The sequence below is a fragment of the Monopterus albus genome, unplaced genomic scaffold, assembly GCF_001952655.1.
Source record: "Monopterus albus unplaced genomic scaffold, M_albus_1.0 scaffold207.1, whole genome shotgun sequence".
Lineage (NCBI taxonomy): Eukaryota > Metazoa > Chordata > Actinopteri > Synbranchiformes > Synbranchidae > Monopterus > Monopterus albus.
The window spans coordinates 227,661-246,857 of record NW_018128087.1 but is presented as its reverse complement, the minus strand read 5'-3'; the positions used below and the strand labels follow the sequence as shown (position 1 = coordinate 246,857).

General features: G+C 42.4%; 1 protein-coding gene across 6 annotated transcripts in view; it reads right to left on the bottom strand.

The window, feature by feature from the left end:
- Positions 1-5,402: 5,402 nt before the first annotated feature.
- znf469 (zinc finger protein 469) overlaps positions 5,403-19,197 on the bottom strand; it is a 195,997-nt gene continuing 182,202 nt past the window's right edge. For all 6 annotated transcript variants that reach the window (XM_020618542.1, XM_020618545.1, XM_020618541.1 and 3 more), the window contains one exon: positions 5,403-17,960. In XM_020618542.1, the coding sequence (XP_020474198.1) occupies positions 5,894-17,776 (11,883 nt within the window). In that variant the 5' untranslated portion in view covers positions 17,777-17,960 and the 3' untranslated portion in view covers positions 5,403-5,893. The remainder of the gene's footprint in view (positions 17,961-19,197) is intronic.

The window sequence follows — 19,197 nt, the reverse complement described above, 5'->3', positions numbered from 1 at the left end:
GAATCAGACAAAAAAATAAACAAATGAAAAAAGAGTAGGTCACAGACAAATTTCACCAGCGGCCATCCATTTGCACACTCGGGCTGTTGGCATGTCACTCAATTAGTCACAGCGTGGATTACACTCTGTGAGGGGCTCAGGGAGAGAATTACACTGGAAATCCAATTTTGTGCCACATCAAATGTCAGGGTAGATCCTTCAGATTCTCGGTTATAACCACAGTGGGAGGAGAAGGTGAGGGAGCATACTCTGGAGGCGGAGGAGGGGAGAGGATGAAGGTTATAGTGGAGAAGTAATAAGGGGTGTTGGAGAAGAAGTGGGGGGGACAGAGAGAGTCTCAGAGGCATGAGAGAGGCATTCCTTACTGGTCAGCAGATTCAACTTTCTACTGAAGGGTTATATTTTCTATATATTGTTTTATCTACAGTGTGGGAAATCCAAGCTCTTAAATGCATGTTTGCAGTTTGGCTGATTTCAAAAATCGCCAACAAGAGAATTCTTTTAAGTAGAATTTATTGTGGGCACTTTATAGATGATTACAAAATCATCCTTCCAGTTAGTTAGCAAACTAATTACAAAACATGTGAAACAAACTTTGTTCAAACTCAATTGTGTATGTTTTGTGAAGTCAGCCTTTTTGTAGACCCGCTGCTGGCTGCAGTGTTCCTGTCACTGCAGACACACACCAACCGCCTTTCGTTTGTTTGCATAGCCCCCGCAGAGCAACCCCATTTATTTCTGTAAACCTGGAACATCAAACAGGTACTTTTACCTATTGTGTACAGTCTGTTCCCTCTCTGGTGCTGACTGGAATGACAAATGGTTGAGTACATAAAGACTCCTTTGGCAGTAAGGGACCATGACTTCCTGCTAAGAGGCCATTAATTAAAAAATCTAAAGCGTGCTTGACTTTACTTTAATGTTTGTCTTCTATGTCATCTTTTTCTCACCACAGTTTATTTTTATCTGCTCATTTGCTTAGTAATTCTTTTTTATGTTACTACTGCCCCAGTTCCTTTGATTCCTATTTCAGGTACCACTCCTGTGGAAGTGTACGTAGTTACTTTACTGCCAATGCTCTCATTTGAGGATTTTAACAGGGTAGTTAGTGTTTTGAAGATTTTCCGGTAAATTTGGTTTGATGTCTTGATTGTTTTTTTTGTTTTTTTTGCCCTCTTTGTTAACCCACCCCAATATGTGCAGAGAGGAATGCTCCATCATTCATTCCCTTTTGTGCAACAAATACCTCCATATCCATCTGCCTATTTCTCTCTCTGTGATGACTGAAGCCTCACATTCCCAACAGAGGAGACCTGAGTGGCCCCCGAGCCTGTGTGCCATTACCACTGACCAGTAACCCATTACTATCTGCTCCTGATCTCTTGGCCTCCCTGAGAGTCAGCCAACAGCTCCACTGCAAAACAGGAGGGAGTGAAGGCTAAGGGCGAAGTGAGTGAGGAAGTAGAAAGGGTGGGAAAACAAGGGGGAACAGGGGACAGGTGGAAAGGTGAGGGGGCAACAGGGAGGGATGGAAAGAAGAAAAATGGAGGATGGGAAGGAAGAAAGCAAAAGATAAAAAGCGTGTGAGAAACAGTGAAGGAAGAAAACAGGGAGAGGCTGAACCAAAGATGGGAGGAGGGGGTGGATTGGCGAGAAGGAAATTGATGGAGAAAAGAAAAAGAAAGCAGGAGAAAAGGAAGAGCAGGAGAATGACGATAATGCTAGAGGAAAATAGATGGAGAAAGAAAGTCAGAAATCAGATGAGACAGGGAGGGAGATTCAGCCAAAGAGTCAGAAGGAGAGAGAGGAGATGCTATTTCAAGACCATACTTACTGATATTGTCACTCTACTTCAAAGAGCACAGCGTTCCTATCATGCTTCTGCATGACTGTACCTGCTGAGAATTTCCTCATAGATCAGATGATAAAAGGATGACAGCAGGGTGCACAGGGCTCCTACTCACTCTGTGTGGCACATTATGGGCTAAACTGTGACAAAATATACTGAGGGCTCTGCTCTAATTTGTCTTAATCAACACACAGCTGCTCACCAGAGGCCCCTGTGGGAGATTCATGAGTGCAATGAGACCAAGCACACCCCGTGGAGCAGGTACGATCCAGGTGCATAATGTATGGTTAACTATTAGTCATAATTTTTGTAATGAATTACCAGTACAGCATGACACAAATCAACGCAGCTGAGGGGGAAAAAGGTCAGAATAGGAAACACTGAAATAGCACTGTTTTTAGCACATTTCACAGGTAATTGGCTTCTATTTAAGTTGTTCAGTTTGACATATTTACAGGCATTTTATTTACTGTACATGTCTTGGCTCAGATGTAACTGAAATCATCAGTCATGCAGCCTTCAGGCATTACACTCATCACTGAAACCTTGACCAGCCAGGATTCCTGCAGTGTAATGAATCTAATGTCAGCTTGGAGAATGAATGACTAAATTAAATTATTTCAGGACACACAACACTTTGGGACTTAAAAAAAAAATACAGTGCATATTCTACTCTGACATTTTAAAACATTTCATTTGTGTGGAAAAACTAAAGCACGTTGTAGCTGTCAGTGAGTCTTCCGCTCTTCTCTAATTAATGCTGATATTGAATCTATTGCATCTGTTTACAACAGCACATATAACAACCTGTGATTATACATCCTCCCACTCTCACCCCCATTATTTGGTTTCTGATTCTATAAATGTGAGGGGATTCAATAATCTCCCATGGTTTGAATGAAAAGAAGAAATTTCACCAGAATCACAAAACATTTGACCATATGCCCCAGTTCACACTCAACAACACATCAGTAGATATTTAAAAGTAAAGAAAGAAAGAAATTTATACATGTGCACACTTTTGTGTATACAGAATTAGGTACTTATGGCAGACAACACACTGTAAAACCTATTATTTGTATGTTTTTAATATATATAAGCTAACATATAATAAGCTTTCTCAATAAGTGGTCCATATACAAAATGATTTAAATGTTTTGTGGAATGAAAGCTATTAAAGGACCAAGGTGCCAGTTATAATGGTGAAAAAGGCAAACTAGTATTATGCAGATGAATAACAAATGGCCATGTTAAGAAATAACTAAAAACAGAATACCAGCCTTGCTATATGGAAAGCATTCTTAATATAAGAAAAACCTGTATTTTCAAACCAGATTCTGTTAATATTAATTGCAAGTGAACATATACATATATCAAATATATATTTTTATTTTAATATATGTTTTAAATGTATTAAATCAGGCACTTAAATGTATGCATGTTAAGTCACTACTGTGGTAGAGTACGATGATGTTTGTGGAGCTTATGTCAACAATGATTAGTGGAAATCTGAAAATGTATCACAAATGCTTCAAAGGGTTTTATCTAATTAGTATCAAAGCCCACACAACCCTTGAAAATAAAGGTGATTTCTGTAAACATATTATGGTTGGCGAAAGTTATTAGGTTACAACAATCATGACAGTCCTTTGTCTCCTTCGCGGAAATCGGGGGTGAATATATTTTTACTCTTGTTATCTGTACTGTTCGTGACTTTTACTGTCCAGTAACAAAGGTCAAGATGTAACACACCAGCACGCATACCTTCATAAAATTAAACTCTCTCCTGCAGGAATACAGTGAGTGGGGGTGGACTCGAGTAGGTCAGTAATTCACTGATAGTTATGCTTGCTGTTTTATCAGTCATCAGTGAGTCCAAAAATATGGTCTGTGTGCTGCCAAACCAATATTCCCACTAAATTAATTAGCAAAGTTATTTCAACAACAACACTGTGGCTGTTTTCTCTACACTTCCTCTGACTGTCTGCCACGGTCTCCCAAGATGGTGTTAGATTGGATCAATGGCTGTTTATTATGTTTACAGAAAGCACAGATATTTTCCTAATGCTTTATAACATTTTTACTACTTCATAAACATTAATTAAAAATGGGTAGAGTGATTATGATCTTGTGACATATTATGGACATCCTTATCAGACTTCATGTTGGTAGTCACAAGGCATCCTCATGAATTATGAAGCCTTAACTAATTATGTGTTATGTAGGTTACATATAGGTTAAATGTAGATAAGGGATTTGGGGGGAAAAATTTATCTTACAAATGGGCTTGAACCTGTTGATTCAAGTCCCCTGGTGTTAAATATAATTGATATTTTAGTCAGGTAACTGAGATAAAGTATTACCTTTATTTAATTGTACAGTAGCTGAATGTTTGAGTTTTAGTCCCTCAGGAAAATAATGTCCCTCTTGTTTTATTGTCCTTTTTCTCAGGTCTCATGATAATTCACTGGATGAAGTGTCTCCGCTTCACATCCACCCCCCATGTGTTTCTACCCGTATGCCACTGCGTACTATGGCTTTTTATTCCTATGTGATGATGAAAAATGTTCGTGTAGGAATAGAAGCCGTTATACACATGGCGAGAGAGCAACACAACAGAAGTGAGAACCCCTTGCTGCCGGCTTGACAGAAACCAACATATGGCTGGATAAATGTAACTGTCGTCTGTTGAATGTTTCCCTGTAGTAAAGATACATTTATGCTCATCGTTCAGATGATGTGTGAGCTCACTGAAGTGCTGATCTGAAGAAGTCGGGCTTTGTTGTGTGTGCACCTGTTTTTGCCTCCAGGCACAAGCAGCTTCCACTGCTTCTAGTGCTTGATACGTGTGGTGACAGCAGCAGTCCGCAGCGATGGAAGCTGGAACATTTGCAAAACGTCAAGAACAAAAAAGCAGAAAGAGCGAGGAAAGACCAATACAGATCTTTAATAATGATAAAAGAGGCACTTAGTGAACCACTTTACAACTTGCAAGAGGCACTGCATTTCCCTTTCTTCTTACTCTTATACTTTTGCACATTATTAAAATAAAACTTTGACATGACGCATTACATCAAACATAATCTACCTACAATATTATACAATATGAGATACGTACAGTATAAACAAGATAAAGCACCTTTGTAGTCCCAGGAAATAATATTCATAATTAAACAGTTGGAGTAACAGGTACAGATTGAGTTTGTGATTTGTGTGTGGTATTATCAGTGCATGGGAAGAACTCTGAATACAGGTCTCAGGACTGTGATGTCCTTGTATGCGCCTGAGTTTATGCATTTGAAGCTTTCCTAATTTTGTGTTCTATCAGTCAACATATGAAGCACTTGGATGGCTTACACAGTATCTTTAATGCACTACAGACAACCAGTAAAAACTGTTGTATGAATGTACCATGACTGCTACAGATCTCATGTTCCCTTCAGAGGATATTGGCATTCACATTACAGTAAAACACAATGTAGCACCAGGTAATGTTTGTACAAAAGGCTAATATGATGAATGTCAATGCAGTACAGTAAGGTAAAAAAAAAAACAAAAACCCAAAATGAATATGTTGAAAGCTTGTACAAAAGGTGCACTGACAATAGTCCAGGTCAGTTCTGACGTCTTTTGGTCCTTTTGCAGAAAGACATAAAATGATAAAATCATGTTATCAATGCAAAACAAGCACGCATTTCTTAGATCATATTTGGCTGTATTTTCAAGTATTCTTTCTTTCTTTCCCTTAAGTAAATGCAATATCATCTCTGAAACAGATAATATCTAACAAAGGAAAAGCAGAAAAAATTTTCAACAATTTTTGCATGTTCATTTTTGACCCAAAATTCATATCTGCCATTCTTCCTCACATTTGTTTGATAAAACACATGAACAAAGAAGACATAAAGTGACTATGTAAGTATTTAAAGATAGCATTTCACATAAAAGAGCTGTGCAATCTCATTCACCATAATTTCTTTCTTAAACAGACATTTATAACTGTGAAATTTACACTCTCTTATTCACAGGTCCCTCAATCCCCGCTCAGTTTATAGATTCAGATGTGTCCTTCCTCAAAGGAATCTTAAAGCTAGTGAGTTTTTGGCCAAACAGCTGACTTAGGAGATGGTTCTGGGACTCTGCTGTCCGGTAGGAATGGCTTTCCATTGACCTAACCCCTATCTTTGGCCTAGATTTATTCAAAGAATTGCTCATGGGAACTGAAGACACTTTAGAAATAGGGGCATGCAGAGGCCGCCCCAGAGGTCCCTTTTTGACTTTATAATCCCCGTTAAGGGGATTAACAATATCAGCTTTCTTTGGAGTACAGCTATCAAGCAAACCTTTTTTTGACTGCAAACCCAAGTTTGAAGTCTTGCACTTGGAAACTATTTTGTTGCTCACAACGTCGTCTCGTACTGAGGACAGCACAGCGTAGTCGTTGGGTCCATCAGATTTTCTTTGTAGAGAGGGATTTGCACACTTGCTTGGGCGAAATTTCTTTTTCACCCTAGAGTCAAAGTTCTCTTGTGTGACTGGAGGGGGAATCCTTTGCAGGCTGTGGGTGGATTTCATGTCTTTCCTCTTCTTCTGTGGTTTCAGAGACTCTTTGTCCTCATTTGAGACTGAAGCACTGAGGACAACCTTGGAGTGGAGGACTGCTGTTGATTCTGTGGTAGTAGTGCTGTTCTTGGTGCTGTCAGTTGTTTTGGCTGGGGAAACCTTGTCCTTCATTGGTCTGCTACCTTCCTGCTCAGCGCTTTGAGATAAGGTTTGCTGTTTGCCATTGTTATTGGAAGCTTTTGGCGTGTGATGCCACTGCTCATCATCCATCTGCTGGTCTGTCACATTAGGAGCTGATTCGGGTGTCTTTGAAATGATTTGATTTTCTCTTATGCCGACAAAACAGTCCTCAGTAGGTGGAAGTAAGTCTGCTTTTTCTTTAGTCTCAACTGTGTCACCTCCAGCGAAGCCTTCCTTAACTTTAATAATCTCCTCCTCCACGCTGCTGCTCTCGTTCGATGCTGACCATGAGGTTGTCTCTGCTCTAATGCAGACTAACACATCCTCCTCTTTCACGTCACATGGTTCGATAATTGATTTTCCATTACCCTCTTCATCAGGATTAGGTGAGGGACTTTGGTCAATTTCCTCTTTCTTGGGTGCAGCAGACTCTGAGTCCATATGAATGCATTTCTCCAGCTCTACGAATAGCTCAGAGCAGTCCTCAGCCATGTCCTCAGTTTTCACATTTGTATTGCTTGTGTCACTGTGATATTCATTTGCAATGGTCTGTGTGAAGTCATCTGCTGTGGACGCTGAGGGTTTTGTATACTGTGTTTCAGGGGTTTGACTTAGGTGCAATGAGCCTACACTAGCAATGCCACTGTCTGAGCTGTTTTCTTGCAGACTGTCAGAGAGGGTTCTTCTCTTCTTGCTTGCAGGCAAATCACATTCATCTTCTTTGGACACAGATGTTTTGACAGGTCTGAGAACACCTCGGAATTTGAAAATTTTGTTCCCCCCTGACAGGTGCTTTTCCATATGACGATCAAATTGCTCCTTCTTAGAAAAGGTATAGTTACAGGTGCTGCAGATGAAAGATTTTTTAATCACATGCATGACATCAGCACAGAGTTCGCATGTGTAAAGGGTAGTGTGTTTTGAATCTGGCTCGTCCACCTCCTCATGCGCCCTCTTCAGGTGGTCTTTAAGCGCCTGGGGTTCTTGATAAGAGACAGGGCATTTGTGACACAGGAAAATTTTTTCCAAGTTGTGGACCACTAAATGTCTCTGGAGTTTGAATGGTTTGGGGAATTGTTTCCCACAGTGGTGGCAATCTCTCGAGGGGTCTTTGCAGTTGGGATGCATCTCAACACTTCTAGGTGTCTCTGTTTTGTGGAGGACCTCAAGCGGAGTTAATGTGCTCTGCTTCCCACCTGCTCCACTGATGTGTTTAGTTTTGTGAACTTTTGGCTCAGCCCCCTCTGAGGTTTTCCCCTCTCCCACAGCGCTGTCTGCAGCAACAGTTTTTTCCTGTTCTTTAAGGACTTTGCTGACCTCTCTGTTGGCTTTGCTGGGGCGGTGCTGCATTATTGAGGTGATAAAGTTCTTCACAGCTGTCTCCTGCATGAAGCAGCCTGGAATGTCTAACATGGAGCCTTGAGTCTGACCTCTCCGGGCAAACTGAGTGGCGTGCTCTCGTAAATGTTCATTGTACATCCACACGTCCGATATCTCCTTCAAGCACATTCCACAGGTCCAGATACCTGTCTTGTTTTTGGCATGTTTCTCTCTCAGATGGTCTCTCAGTTGCTCCCTGGAGCTGAATTTGCGCTGGACACACATGTAGCAGGTTGGAGGTGGAGAGGGGTTGTGCGATAACTTGTGAAAGTTCAGTTCACCTAGGGTGAGGAACCAAGTGAAGCACACTTTGCACTTGTACTGCTTATCTTTGACCTTCATTCCACCATCTTGCCATTTCCTGCCCCGCCGCTCTGTTACTTTCTTGGATTTTTCATCATCTCTGTTCTCCACCTCAGCAGCTGCAACAGGAGGAGCCACTGAGATATCTTTATTGGCATCAAAGAACTGTATGTCAGGAAGTTGAAATGTGGTGTTGATGTTTTGCATGTCTATACTGTGGAAGGTTTGGACATTCTCTGCGACACATGGCTCCACAGGATATGGGGCGGCAGACAGAGGCAGAGGGCAAGGTGCGGTTGGCACTTCTGGCTTACGGGTGCTGGTGTCAGGGGTCACCGTCAAGCACGTGTCAAAGCCAGTGAAGTCACCGGAGCCACTCCATTCAATTAAGGATTTATCGATGGTGCTCTCAAGTGAATTCAAGAGGTTGTTGCTCAGCTCTTTAACATTCTCATGAACATCCTCCTGATCACTTTGTTTAACATCTGACATTGACTTGGCATTAGCAGTCAGTGTGCTGTTGTGGCACATATTCAACATGATGGCATCATCAATAGATATTGTCTCATATTCACAGTGGTTAGTCTGATTGTCAGTGAATGTCTGCTCTGATTGCTTTTCCACAAACTGATCTTTATTTTTCACGAAGGCCTCTGCAGGAGTGTAATCCTGAGTCACATGCAAGTCAGGTGATAGCTTCTGCCTTTTGTTTCTTTTGCTGTACACCCTTGGGCACTTTTTCCTTTTTGCCTCATCATCTCTGGGGAACAGCTGTGAGAATGTGGTGTCATCATCAAGTAAGGCCTTCAGATCGGGTCTTACGCTGGGAGGGCTGAGAGGGGAAGAGTTCAAACAGGAGAGAGAATGTACCCTGTCTGATGGGCTGCAGTTTTCCTCACATTTTATCTCAGCTGACACTTTTCTTACAATCTCCTGAGCAAGATTCTCTTCTGGTCCTTTTTTTTCATGCATCTCTTCCACAGTGCACAGAGTCTTGAGTCTGGAGTCGTCACATTCTTTGATTATATCCTTGTCTACAGATGTAGCACTTTTCTCATAATTATCTGTAGATTCTTCCCTGTTTGCCATTTCTGTCTTGCTTTTACATTTAATTTCCTCCACGCTTATGATTTGACTTAGCTCAACGGTTTCGTTAAGTACATTCGTCTCTTTTGCTTGAGGCTGGGGTGTTTTGTCAAAGCCAAAGTCTGAAGTAACAGGGTGAGGGAATTCCTCTGTTTCAGTAACAGTTCTGTCACTGATGTTCACCTGCTCCTCGGTAGATTTGTGGTGCCCTTGTAATCCACTGCTTTTGAACTCAGGAGTTATGGCTTGAAGAATATCCGTTTTTAATATATTTAGAATCTCATCAGAGAAAGGGTCAGGCTTTGTGTTTACCTCACTGTTTTTGTTCTTTCTAGCTTTGTTGTTCTTCTTTGCTTTTGTTGGCAGCAGGGGGCTTTGATGGCCTATTTCATCGACTGCCACCATGCTTGTCTCAGTTACCATCTTCTCCAGGACTGACTCAGTCTCTGCTGCTTTAGATATGAGAGTGCTACTTGTCTCAGGCAGCCTATCAATTTTTCTTGGATAACAGGTCTGTGAATCATCTTTATGTTCTTTCTCTGTAGTTTGTGATGCTTCATAAATAAGCATAGTCTCCTGATGGTCTGAAGTTGTGTTCTGCGGGCCAATGAGTTTTTCAGTCCTGACCAAATGTTTCATGGCCTTGTGTCTCTTTAACCCTGGCACAGTCCTGAAACACATTAAGCAGATTTCACAGAGCACTTTTCCCTGTTGAGCATTGCTCTGTGTCCTTTTTTGTAATATTTCTTTGTGTATCTGGTGCGTTGTTGAACACTGGCCAGTCTCTATTGTTGGTTGCTTCTCTGATCGGTCGGATGGAAGAGGCATTTGTTCATCTTCACAGATGACAAGTGGCTTAGGAGTGGGCGGACCATCTGAAATGTCTTTTCTAAGAAGTGTACTGTCATCAGCAAGAGCATCTTGAGAGGTTAAATCCACTGATTCAACCTTCTTCTTGAGGTCTGTATGAATATCCAAATGCTCAGTAGGTTCAATTAGATCATGGCTAATCTCCAAGTCTTTCTTTGTATTGGAAGCTGAGGAATTTGTGCTTTTGATATTCACTGGGAGGCCCAATGAAAAACATATTAATTTCATACTCTGCTGGAGGACCAGCGATTCATCTGGTAAATTCAGGCTAGCTGTAGGGCTTGAGTTCAACAACACCACTGTGTCTGTTTCACTTTTGTTGAACATCAGTGCAGGGTTAACACTCAGGTCACATGGTTCACAGTCATCTCTGGGACTCTGCTTGATATCTGGATTCTCTTCAGGTTTACTGGCTGGTGAAACTGGTATGTAGTCATATTCATTCACCTGTGGAGTTTCATCTGAGATGCTGTCGTAGTTCAGAGGGCTGAGCTTGAAATCGTACATTGGATCTTTCTTTTCAAGGCACTCTGATATCTCTGGTGGCTCTGCTGTGCTGGTCACAGGAACTGGAGAATGAACAGTGGCATTAGAGCTCGGGATTTTACACTCTGTGATGCCCAAGCCCAGGTGAGGTGGGCTTATCAAAGAATACTCCACTGTAGCTGTTGTGTTCAATTGCTTATCGCTGTTTAGAGCCTCTCCGACACTTTGCTCATCATCTTTATTTACGGGGGATTTCACATTTTGAACTGAGCCTTGATCTATAGACGTATTACTACATTTGCTTTGTGACTCACACGAATCATCTTTTAGGTCCAGTTTCCGTATGGGTGTTTGAGGAGACGTTGATACAAGAGGACTGGTTGGTGGGGCAGTGTGTAGAAAAAAGCAATGACTTTCTTCCACCTCCTCTCTTGCTGGTGAGTTTTGGTGACTTGCCATAAAATCAACTGGAAGATGTTCTTTGATGTCTCGAACATTTAAAATTTCCTCTTGTTTCTGAGTGGTGTCAAAGGTAAGAGCTGTTTCCGGTTTCAAAGAGTCACTGAATGGAGTAATTTTGCAAGATTCATTGTCAATGATGACATCGGACTGTGTCAGAATCAGCAGATTGCTCTGTCCTGCTATGGACTGTGGGTCTCCAAAGGGTGAGCAGTGACTAGTAATCTCTGTGCTGGTCTCCACTAGTATTGGACTGCAGGGCTTGTCTGTGGTGACTATCTCCACTGACATATCGGTTGCCGGACTTGTACAGTAAATCTTAGCAGGGCTACAGTCAGTCAGAGAAAGTCCCGTCAAATGATCTTGTTTTGCTGTTTCAATGAAATCTGAGTGCTCCGCTTTCAGTTCACCGGCATGTGATGAACTAATGTCTCCAGGATTCCTGTGGTTGTTAGTGGTTTGTTCTTGCAGTGCTGTTTTCATCACATCTGCCATTTTCTCACCAATGTCCAGACCGGGGTCAGGTAGAGCTGGTGAAGAAGGATGGCTGCCAGGCTGACCGGTGATTTCCTTCGCTGCCTCTGCTTCCTTTGTGTAGTTGCTTTGTGTAGTTGAATGTTCTTGGCTTTCACTGTCATTTTTGAACACCTGATTCCCATTATCTTCGGCACTATTGTTCACACAGGACTCCTCAGCTATATGTGGGTCATGTGTCACTACACTTGGACAGTGAGCAGACTCAATCAAATTACTATTCTCAGTGACATTCTCCTCTTGTGTGTCTGTATTCTCAGCCATGCTATTATTGTTTTCTAAGGGCTCACTTTGTTGCAGTGAAATTGCCTGGCTTCCATCGACTGTGGGGTCAGTGCTGTTAGAGAGAGATGACTGTGACTCATTCAAAATGAATGCAATATCATCCTTCCGCTCATTGATATTTGAAGTTGATAATATATTCTCCTTCCCAGTAACTGCTTCCTTCTTACTGTAATCTTCTCTCCCAACTGCATCAACTGCCTGACATTCAATTTCTTGATGTTGTTGACTCGTGAGAGAAGTGACATTCGGCTCCTTGTATTCTGATATAATGGATTCTTTTTTGAATATAGAGTCTGAAATCACTTCCAGGCTTTTCATGAGGTTTTCTGTATATCTCTTCTGTTCTAAAACATCTTCCTTTGTTTCTAATGGAGTCTCTTTTTTAGCATTTCTCTCCAATTTTTGGCCATGGTGGAGTTGTGTGTGTTCAATATGTGAAGTTGTAGCAATCAAGTTTGGTGTATCGCCCTCTTTTTCAGTGAAATGTTCAAGTCCCCCTGGTTCATTGTGAGTTGGAATGTGGGGACTGTGGTGTCCACCCATTATCTCAAATTGGATCGGGCTGGACCATGAGAGTCCTGGCTCAGTGAAAGGCTCTGAAGGGATTCTGGTCACTGGTATATCCATTGTTTGCACAGGGCACCTCGTACCCAGACTGATGCCTTCATTCTCTGAATCATCACCCAGACGTAAAGGAGAAAATTTGCTGATTTGCAGCTGCTTGGGGACATCCTGGGCTAGTACTGGTGGGCTTTCCAACTTAGTTGTCTGCAGCTGGTTTTCAAGCTCATTCACTATTCTCTTTATCTCTAGCTCATCCTCTGATGCACAGCTGTTAAGATTTGCAGAATAATCAATTATTTTTTCTGGCAGAGACAAAGGAATGTGATTGTAATCTGATTTCTTTTCATCTCTTTTCTCAGAGTTGCCTTTGTACTGAGATATCTCATCTGGTAGCACTGGGCTAACTATAAGGTTCCACTCTCTTTGTTCCAGAAAAGGAGAGAAAGATGACACAAGTTCTTCTTTTTTATCAGCTGTGTTCTCTATCGAATGGAAACCTTCTTTCTGAACTGGCATATCTGAATAAATTCCACTGTCAAATGCTGTCAGGTCGCCGAACATTGATGAGGTATCAAATGAAAGGGGGGATTTCATAAGCCCCTGTTCCTGATCCAGAGGGTAGGGCATGAGGTGGAGCGTGTCTTTTTGTATCAAAGGATCTTGGCTTTCAGTTGTAGAAAGGCACACCTCATCTATCAAAGAGGCACAAAGTGATGCAGGCTTGTGTGTGTCCAGGTCACTGACTAAAGTAATAGCCTCTTTCACTGTGCAGACGCTGTCAGTCTGTTTTTCAAATGTAGTACTGTCTGATAGCTCTGGTTGTGTGGCCTGGGGCCCCTCTCTTCCTTTGCCTTTTGCATTCCTGTCAATATTGAAATCAGTTATTTTGTTGATGCTGGGGGTGTCTAAATCAAACTTTAGCAGCTGATTGTCTGTAGTGCCGCACTGTGTCGGTTCTTCTTTGAGGCACAGATTGCTGGTTCTCTGTAGGGTGCTTCTGTCTGCACTGACTATCGTGCCAGTTTCTTTTCTGTGAGACACCTGCTTCTTTCTGCTTCTTTCTTGATTTTTCTTGATGAGGTTTTTCATTGTGTCTTTGGCTTTTTGTGAGGATGACACTGGATCTGTAACTTCTGGATATGAGTGATATTTTTTTGGATTTTCTGTACTGTCCTTGCTATCATAAAGGATGGCATTGTCAGTATTATTCTTCTTGACAGATTTAGTGAATGTCAGTGCTAGTGTGCTGGACTCTTTACATAACTTCTGTGGGGAGGACCTTTCATGGGTTTTCTGCTCTGGAGACTCTTTCTTTATCATGTCTGTCTTCTTCTCACAATCTGAATCAATATGGTCAGTGCTTTTGGGACTGTTGATACTATCACTCGAAACACTCACAGGTGTGCTGAGTTCACTGCTTGTGGATGACCTGTTACCCCTTCTCTTGAGTCTCTGGTGAGAACCGTGCTTTTCAGGCAAGAGAGAAACTTCCTCGCTTTTTTTCACCTCAAAACACTCCTTTGACTCATGCCTCCACGCTGCCTGGTCCCTCTCACTCCTAGCTCGCCATTTGCACTCTTTAGTGTATGTGTATTTACACCGACTGCTTTGATTTAGTCGACCTTGGCTTGCTATCTTCACAGCCTCACATTCATCATCTGAGTCCGAGACATAATCATATTCTCCAAACGCAGGGTTCTGTACAGTGGGAGTCAGTCTCTCCATCACTAAGGAAAACTGGAGGTTCTTGGTACCTTTCACATGGAGCTTATGGAGTTTATTTTTCTGCTGAACTATTTTATGAATGAGTTCTTTGCTCCAGGTGCCTCCTCCAGTGCTTTTCCTCTTGCACTCTTTCACTGCAGTTCTTGAAGTTGGAGATGTAGAGGCCTGTGAGGGTAGTGACCCTCGAAGTGCTGAGCTGTCCTGAAAGCTTTTAACACCACAACGCTCAGAAAACTTGCTGGATAAGAGAAACCTTTGTGTGCTTGTGTTTTCATCTTCATTCTTACACAGTTTTTTTGCTTCTTTCACTTTGCTCTCTTGCTCCCTTGTCTTCTCCCTTGAAGTGATTCTTGAATTTTTGCGAGAGACTTCTTTTTTTATGTTAATTTTCTTGTCTTGTTCCAAGTTTAGAGATATTTTCTCTAGTTTGCTTTTGGTGTGCTGTTTATCTGTCACAGGGCTCTCAATATCTGAGTCATAGAAACCCTTGTTCTGTGTGAAGGACTTGTCATCGTCTCCTTCTTTGTTCTTGCTCTCAAAGACCAGGGATTCTTTGGTTTTCAGACACTGTTTGTTTGATGTAGCTTTGACAGTGGTGAGGTCATCATCAGCAAATGCATCAATAAAGCTGCTGTCTATCTCTCCATTGTCTGACTGATAGCCCAGCCCATTTAAGGCTTCTGTGATTAGGCTGTCTAATTTGGCATCCTCCATTTCCAACTCAGGGAGAGGAACAGGGAGGTTACCAGAGCCAGAAAACAAGCTGAGTTTCATGGGATCATCTTTACTGTCTCCTTTTGTTTCACAGTCAGATATCAGCTCTCCATTTTTATTGAGGCCCAACAAAGTTAAGTGAAGGTCAGATGGGCACCTAGACATTGAAACATTGGATACAGACGGCACTGCTTTTGCTGGTTCTGCGTGAAATTTTCTGCTGTCCTCCATCTTTGATATGTCTTTGAGGTCATTTTGTGAAAATGTGTGTTGAGTACAGTATTGCTTATGGCCTAGAAATGAAACCAGGTTACTGAAATTCTGATCACACTGCTTGCATGTCAAAAGCATGTCTAACTGGTCAAGATAAGATGTGGCTAACAACTGATGGGCAGAGTATGATGGTGGAGGCTGGTGATGCTCCACCCCAAAGCTGTCCATGTAATCTTTGTTTCCATCCATAGCTGTCTTTGGATGTGTGCTGTTTTGCAGGTAGCTAATCATGTCATCTTTGACTTTGTCTGGTGCATAAGTAAGGTGTCGTGAAGCATCAGAATGAAACTGGTGAGGATGAGAGCTCAGGTGATCTGAAGGTAACTGATTTTTGGGTTGGAGCTGGTGAAAAAATGTGTTAGGGGGTGTTGACTTTGACACTTGACTGTCCTCTGAACTGATGTTAACAGGGCTGGTGGATGATGGGGAGAGAGAAGAGCAGGTGCTACTAGATGGGGGATTATGAACTGGGGAGGGTAAAGGGGATTCGTAAGGTGACACCATCATGAGTCCCATAGGTGGGACCTGTAATGGTGGATAGCTGTAGTTTTTTGTTGGTGCTGGAAGAGACTGGTTGAGTCCAAAGTATACTGCCTTATTTTTGTGGTTCATATCTACTTTAAAAGTTGAGACTGTGTTATTGCTATGTTTTGCAGTCTCTTGTCTTTGGTTTGAAAACCCATCACTAGTTCTGCTGTTCTGAAATAAGCTGGAGTTTTTCATTGAACTGTGTTTATGTGATTTACTATCATCCTGCCAGTCAGAGGGGGAAACCATGTAAGCCAATTTTTGGCTGCTTACCTGCCGAGATAACTCGATTCTGTTTTGGTTTGGCACAGTTGGCCGTATCTGCTGCCAGGGCATTCTGCTATTCTTTGATGAATTTGGCCGTTGGTCAAGTGCTGGCTGGTTCTGAAACTGAAACCTATCATTCATGTCAGTATACTGAATTGTATTTTGATCACCTGGTGAATATGTTTTATTTGGACCCTCCCAGGAGTGTGGTAACCTATTTAGAACCTTATTATTAAAGTTTTTGTCAAAAGGTATTGAGACTGTGTGTATGTTACTGACTGGAGGGCTGTTAAACGTTTTACTTGTAAAGTGCACTTGGGAGCCTGGACTCTGGGAAATAGTTCTTGCATTGTGCACACTTCCTTGTATGAGTGTTCTTTGGTTGGAATCTGTGTCTTTGGTGTGACAGTTAGACCCCGAGGTGATGGCTGCATCCCTATTGTCTGCCTGTCCAGTAGTGTCTGTGCTTTCAGGCAAGGCACTTCTTCCCTGCTCTGACTGTTGTGAGCTGGAGGCAGAGCTGTCACTGCTGGCTGAGTCCTCACTCAGATTCCTAGGACACTGGATGGAGGATGCTACTCCTTGAATAAACGGTGACTGTGGGGGGTGAGGATAAGAGCTTCTATCCTCTGGTTGCTGCTCATTATTAAACTGAGTGCTGTTCTGACTGATGCTTTGCCCTTCACCTGGGGTAAAGGAAAAGGAGCTGTGGGTCACATGAACAGAATTTAGGGTAGAGTCTGTAAAGTCTTGGGATTGGGGGTTCTGTTCACAGGGAAAAGAGTCAGAGGTTGATTCTTCCAGAAAATGATATCCATGTTGAACGGGAACAGACACAAAGGCCTTATTGGGTTCTGCAAGGGAAGTGGATTTTTGTGATGAAACCCCATAGTTAGCACCATTAAAAGTCCTTTCAGGAGACTGCCATGCATTAGAACCACTCAGCTGAAAGTCAGCCAGGATCAGCTGGCTGCCAGGCTGGGTACTATTGTTTTCCATTGAGGCAGGCTGCTGCTGTGACAGGGGTGGATGTGGATGGGCTGACGTTCCACTGGAGGAACCCAGTGCCTGTGAGGTATAACTTGAGGAGGTAAGGTTAGAGGAAGCCTCCTGGAAGCAGTGGCTGTAGGTGAGCTCTTCCTGCTGTAGCTCAGCCTCTCTCTCTGGTATGCTGGGAACGTGGAATCTGTAGCTGCCCAAGACTGGGCCACAACTGGTCTCCAGCTTCTTGGGTGGCGAAACCTTCTGCTGTGGGTAGGCAATACCAATGGTGGGGTTGGAGCGTGAATTTGTGATGCTAAGTCTGTACAGCTGCTGCGGGTTGCCACGCTCTGTCTTTGCTGACCGCTTCCCCTTCTCTCGGCTGCGGCCCTTTCCACTCGGGGACTGGGGGCTGCCTTTGCCACTTGACCAAGTCCTGTTAGTGGGAAATTTTGAACTATTCTGCAGTGATCTAAAGTCAATCCTCCCTGTCTGCTGTGGCCGAATGACAGCCTCACGCTGCTGTGGACAGTCTCTTTGTTTCTCTAGCTTGTCAACTTTGGCCCCTCTGTTGCTGGCTCTGGCCCCAGTGCCTGTGCTTGAAAAGTGCTCTGAAGACTCCTGTGTGGTTTTGTCACTCTGCTGTTCCAGCTCCGTCCCCTCATCCTGCAGTTTGGACTCAGTGTCCAGCTCTTTGACAGCATGCATTCGCTGAGTCTCTCCTGCCATGGTGCACAATGCGTGCTGTAAAGGCCTGGTCCTCAGAAGTGCTATCTGGGAGACAGGGGCATCTCTTCTGGGTTGTATGAATTAATAAACATCCAGTGGCAGGAACTGCAGGGACAGGGCTGCTTGCGGCAGGCTCATCTCTTCACCCTCATTGTGAACCACTGATCTGGCACCAGAGCAAAGACTTGGAAGGAAAAGAGAATAGACAGGATCAGATGACAAGCTTTTACTAACTAAAATGTAAATAATGCAATGTAAATGATACTATCACGTGCCTTTTCAAATAAAACCTGGCAACACTGTTCAAACATACAAAAAGAATTATGAATTTCTACATTAATACAAAAAAAAAACAACATTCATTCTTTATTCCAAGTATTAGTATGGAAATGTATAGGAATGTGAGGAACGTCTACAACACAGGTAAAGTTATTAAAAGATATGTTCTTACACAATTAGTTTATAACATGCATTTTAAATAAACATTCAAACATCCAGGAGATCCATTAATGTTCAACACATACAGCATAAAAGTAAAGTTATTCCAAAAAAAGGACAAAGGCATGGTGACAGTTTTCTTAAGCTTTCGGTTTTATTTTAAAACCATCTTCAGGAGCAGGCAAGAATGAAGCAATGGCAACTAATAAATACCAGGTGTGCCAGCTCATAGAACAGGTACATTAATCAGGCTGGTGATGTCACAGTCAAACATCCACTTTCATGTGAAAAATTAAGTAAAATGACTATATTCCCAGTTTCTGCCAGCAGAGAGCACCAGTGCAACATTACTCAGCAATGCTGTCATTACACAAGGAACCAGTGTAATCAATAAGGACATTTTCAGAATAATGCCAAACTTTTACTCCAACTGTCGAGGACACTGCTAAGACTTGAATTCTTTGTTCTTGACAACAATAAAAAATACACTTCAAACAAATTAATACAGCTTAATCAAAGTGTTGGACTTTGGCTTTAAAGGTGTACAGTAAACTGATGGCAAGTGTCACAGTCTGTATAAACATGCAAAGAACCTAGTTTGGTCTTGAAATGATGACGCTCACTACAGTATTGAGAAATGAGAAAATACAATATATGGATGCAAAAATCACTGCCAGCAGATGTATTACTGGCTCCTTACACAATGCCACAGTATTCTATTGCTGCAGAGAGCTGCAGGTTTAGATCATGGAGGAATATCAGGGATTAGTCAGTCGGTCATTAGTGAGAACTATGGGCACACTGACGTTTATTGCCTTTCCTCAGGATTCCCAGACACTACATCTCAGGCTCCGGTTTACTTTGGCCATCCACTGCTCCTGCTTCTTTTGAGGCCAGACAGAATGACACTTGGAGTTAGCACCAAAATATAATTTGTAGGCTTGGTAACCAAACATCCATCCCACATTCTGGTCAGTTTACCT